At 32.8% G+C, this 5311-nt stretch overlaps 1 protein-coding gene across 1 annotated transcript; it reads left to right on the top strand.

Annotated features, from left to right (window-relative positions):
• The first annotated feature begins 244 nt into the window (after positions 1–244).
• LOC105038817 (probable WRKY transcription factor 75) lies at positions 245–3177 on the top strand. The gene is made up of 2 exons (XM_010914722.4): positions 245–683; positions 2780–3177. The coding sequence occupies exons 1-2, from the start codon at positions 316–318 to the stop codon at positions 2955–2957; spliced, it is 546 nt and encodes a 181-aa protein (XP_010913024.1). The 5' UTR covers positions 245–315; the 3' UTR covers positions 2958–3177.
• Positions 3178–5311: the final 2134 nt, after the last annotated feature.

Below are 5311 nucleotides of genomic sequence, written 5' to 3'. Positions count from 1 at the left end.
AAGTGACTGGTTTGCACCAGAAAGAGGCTGAAATATTTTCTTTCTTACCCTCATTTATTTTATTTTACTTGCCGTCTACGACTCTTCCTTTCCTCTTTCCACCTGCTAGATGATGGTGATGAGGTGATATTAATCACCTCCCTAGATTGTTGCCATTCTTCCACCAGCCGCCACCATGTCCCCATCACTTGAAGACCCCACAAAACCTTCCTTCCCACTACTTTATATTGCCTTCCACGCCCATCTCCCTCTACTTCCTCCTTTTCATCTCTTCCTCCCTCTCTCTCTCTCTCTTTCTCTCTCTCATCTGATCACATGGAGAAGTATCATATACTGTTCCCTTCACAACCTTCTTCTTCTTATTCTTCCCAACCCACCCACTTGTCATCCAATATGTTTAGTGACTCCCAAGACTATGGCAAGCTGCATAACTACAATTCAAGTGGGCTTTTAGGGCTAAAGGGAGAGGTCAAGGTTTCATCCTCAGAAGGTTATGAAGGTCCTCAAAGGGAGTGCTTTGGAGGGCCAGAGAACGAGGCGAAGCCCTGTAAGAAGAAGGGTGAGAAGAAGGTAAGAAGGCCTCGGTTTGCCTTCCAAACGAGAAGCCAAGTGGACATCCTTGACGATGGGTACCGGTGGAGGAAGTATGGGCAGAAGGCAGTGAAGAATAACAAGTTCCCACGGTCAGTTTCGGTTTACTTAATTCCTTCATACCTTGCCTATTATCCATATTTTGGTGCATGGATGTCTCACGAACCTCACTAGGTAACATGGTGTTCTTGCACCGTTATTGCTATCGTTTAACTGTGACCCCCTAAATTTGGAATCCCACTTTAAATTTAGTCCTAATCACCATATGGAAGATTAGTTATGGAGCAAACCTAAAATGAGGTAGAAGATTGGAATATTGGAACTCAGTTGCGTGATGTCTCAGAAAACCTCTCCTTCCAAAAAAAATAAAAGCCTCAAAACCATCATCTTTGATGGGGTTCTCAAAAACCATTCACCTTTTGTTACTCAGTGGAGGCTTCAAGAGATGATAGGAAACTTCTTAATTTTAACATACATCAAAAATTTGGTTCTTAACTGCATATGTATTGTCGATGTTGCTTATATTAATTGTTTTGAAACTATCTCTTTAATGTCTGTAGATGGCGGGGACTAACTCATATGTTTTGGTAGCCATTCTTCTATGAATAGTAAACTTGGTGGTCAAATTTCTGACTAAGAATAGTCTCAACTAGTTCAGCTTTATAAATCCCATCAAGGTTTCTAGAAAAACTTTATTTTACCTTTACTCTTATTGTTGCATTCGTGTTGGTCTCTTTTCTCCCTTTCTTGCTTAAGTTTCTCCTTTAACTCTGCTAATTCACTGAAGCATTTTACTTCACTGGCATCCTAGAAAAAAGTTCAAGTTATGTGCCAATCTAAATCATAACAATACGAGCATATAACTTAGATGCATCAAAATTTCCATTACATAAATATCTTTATCATTAACCTTTCTAAATAATATATTGTTGATATGTTTCATCGACATTTTCAAATCACCACATTTTTACGGAAAGCCTGGTGTCATTGCTAAGCATAGCAGTCCAAAATTACTTTCCTTTCAGCTCCAACAAATTCATTACATACCATTTCTCAATAATGTCATGATTTAATGGCTTAATAATAGTGTATAATTTTTCAGTAAAGCGAACTAGGTGCCAGTGCAACTTAGAGATGTTGCCAACTTATCTTAGGGCCTTAGGCTGATCCTTTTAGCATATGATAGTGCCCTTTCTACTGCGTTGTCCTGCATGGAAGGAGGATTAAAAAGAAAGCAAATGCTTCTCCACCACCTTCTCCTCCTCTCCCCATCCCCAAAATGCAAACATTTTAGTCGATAAAGCACGTAGTGCAGTTTTTCTGAGAGTTTTGTAGCTCCGTGTGTGGAATCCTTCGAGAAAGAAACACAGGCATTAAAGATATCATAATGATAAAAAAAAGCATTTATTTTATACTAGAACATAATAGAAATCCTTCCATCTTTTGGAAGAATTCTTTTCCCTTTTTCTTTCATTATTTTTCCTTTTTTCTTTTGTGCAGCCCACATGCTAGTGATAATAGATTTTGTTAACAGCTCCAAATCACCATAATTCTAAGAAGGTCAAAATTAATTACTACAACGCTGCTGATAAATTTATTTGCAAACCGGTTGTTTGAATATGTTAAATATTGCTAATTGTGTTCTTTATTTTAAGAATGCCTTCAGCACTTGTTCCATGTCTTCCTAAAAGTTAATGGCCATAATGATGGAATATATGTTTCTTGTTTGCTTGAATTTCTGAAAGAAGAGTAAGAAAACAGTAGGATTAAATTATTGAGAAGTTAGCAACAAAAAAATTTAGTGATTAGAGATGTTAGTATTATGTAAGAATTTTAATTGAAGTGATGAAATAAATTTTCATGGTGGTAAATATCATCTATTAAAATATACTATGTCAAGAGTTTTGTATTTTGCTTAAGTGCGTATGACCTCTAACACATAAAACTGTTCTTTAGAAACAATAATATATAACATAAACAAAAATAAGGTGAAATAAGATTTATTAAGAAAACTAATCAATCGAAATCAATAAAAAAAAGAAATCAAATCTAAATAAAAAAGGTAAAACATGCATCATTTAATACTGTAAAAACTTACTTGTTTGGATATGAAAACTATAATAAACGATTGTAGTGAAGGCTTAATATTTATCTTGTTATTGATTTAATATTTTTTTTTAATTTGCAGAAGCTATTATCGATGTACACATCAAGGGTGCAATGTCAAAAAGCAAGTTCAGCGCCTATCGAAGGATGAAGGAATTGTGGTAACCACATATGAGGGAATACACACTCATCCAATAGAGAAATCCAACGACAGCTTTGAACATATACTTAATCAAATGCAAGTTTACTCTACCTTTTGAGCCTAGAATGAAAAGCAGAATCACTTTGTGTAGAAAAGCACTTACATGACTGTTCAAACATGATAAGTATATGCTGAGTTATATATGTTACTCAGTTTTTTATGTACACTATATTCACTCTAAAATTGCATTACATATGTATTTCTTGTGATTATTAGCTGAATTTGTAGGAATAAAAGGTTGTATTGACTGAGTTTTAAAAAATTGAGTAATTGTTCAAGAGCCATTGATTCAGCTAGTGCACTCTAAGATCAGGCAACTAGGAATTTGTTTAGAAAAGTTTGGTTTAAAATTATTATTTATGAAGGCAAGAATGAGAAATAAGGCATATATTATTATATAAGTTCAAAGATAACACAATGTTATTCTTTGGGCATGATTAACAGAAGGGATCCAAGAATTAAAAGGTAAATTAGAGTGGTTCAAACGGCAAGGAAGAGTGCTCCTCTAACTAGACTACCTTTTTCTTCTTTTGCTTGTGAAAGACAACTAGACTATCTTTCACAAGTAAAAACTTCATCACTTGATGCAAAATAATGTTCATTCATAATAACAACTCATTTATCAATAGAACCAAGTAAATTCGCAAGGTGACAAAAGAATATATTAATCCTATATATATTTCATTCATGAATACCTACTTCATCCCATAAGGAATATCTAATGCATTGATCTATTTGGCAAATATATCAAAATTAATTGCAGTAAGACAAGTTTTACATATGGATAGCTTTACTGAATCATTAATATATAATTTATTGTTTCTTAATTATCTACTATGATGATAACTTAAACACACTTGTTGCATAGTCTATTTACATAAATATTAGATTATTCATAGTTAGGATACTAATTTAGTTAATTTAATTCGTTGAAACAAGTAGTGGATGGCATATATGAACTCTAGATTGCCGCCAAAAGTTATGTTGAATCACTTTCTTTGTTCATATCATATATGGATAATTAAAAAAAAATTAAAGCCAAAGATTAATAGCCATAGTTTGAATAGTCTTAAATCATGTTGAAGAATTTAGATAGATGGTAGTTGAAGAATTTAGAGAGATAATATTGAGATGAATATGATTGTATATTTTTCATATTTTTTACAGGAGGCTTTGTATATAGAGCAATAAAAGATCTAATACAATGAACCATAATAAAAGTTTAGATGCACTAAACCATAATATTCTGGATCTAGATACAATGAATCATAATATTTTGGATCTACATATAATGAACCACAATATTTTATTACCTAATTTATCCCCTATGATTGATACATATCTCCTAATTTATACAAATAAAGATATATGTAAATACACTAACATCCTCCTTAAACTCAATGTGGCATAGAAGATGATAGCTTGAGTTTAGATTGGAGATCACCAAGACATGCTGTAGAATGACTTTTAGTGAAAATATCTGTAAGTTGATCTATAGAAGATGTGGAGTAAAGTTATATGTGATCTTGTTGCAAATATTGCTAAATAAAATGACAATCATTCTCAATATATTTGGTCCGCTCATGAAAGATATCATTATAGAAAATTTGGATAGCACTATGATTATCGCAATAAAGAGGAGTAGACTCAGATTATGGTACACCCATATCAGCAAGTAACCATCGAAGCCAAAGCAACTCAGAACTGGTATCAGCAAGAGCACAATAATCTACTTCAGTAATGAATTTGCTATATGTGTGTCTTAGAAGCCAATTGTTGGCTGACACATATTATAAATTTTGAGACACAAAATTTATACTTATAAATTTATTTATTAATAAAAAGATAATTTTTATTTCAATTATATTTATGTGTCCATGATTCGTTTAAAGAATTAACAGATGATAATATATATTCTTAAGATATTGAGAATTTGAGACATATATTATTAATGATTAATTCCTAAAAGCTTCCGATCGAGAGATTATCATGGAGGATGATGATTGATTTAGTTAGATCGATGTACGAATCGCTTTTCTTTCAGACAGATGTGTCTTGAGTCTGCGGTGTGGAGATACTGAGATGAGAGTATAGATGGTAGTTAGAGAATAACTTGCATCGAATATGACTAACATAAAAAATTATTTGAATATCTACTCACTTATTAGTGGTTTACTTGATACTGTAATAGTATAAGTGGTCCTTTAACTTGCAGTGTCTCGACTATTCGCAGTGAGACTATTGTAGTTTGACTACACATAAACTTAGACTCTTAGCTATTTAGAATCTTGTGGTGTATGTTGGCTACAGTGGATTTAGGTTCACTGTTAGGAGTAGGATGCATTTATATGAAATCTATCAACTTTAGTAGAAAAGGAATAGTTTTATGCGATTCGTGAGATTGAGTTCAGA

Source organism: Elaeis guineensis, chromosome 1 (assembly GCF_000442705.2).
Source record: "Elaeis guineensis isolate ETL-2024a chromosome 1, EG11, whole genome shotgun sequence".
In the NCBI taxonomy this organism is placed as follows: Eukaryota; Viridiplantae; Streptophyta; class Magnoliopsida; order Arecales; family Arecaceae; genus Elaeis; species Elaeis guineensis.
Note: the sequence above shows the minus strand (reverse complement) of the source record. Positions and strands in the feature narration are given on the sequence as shown.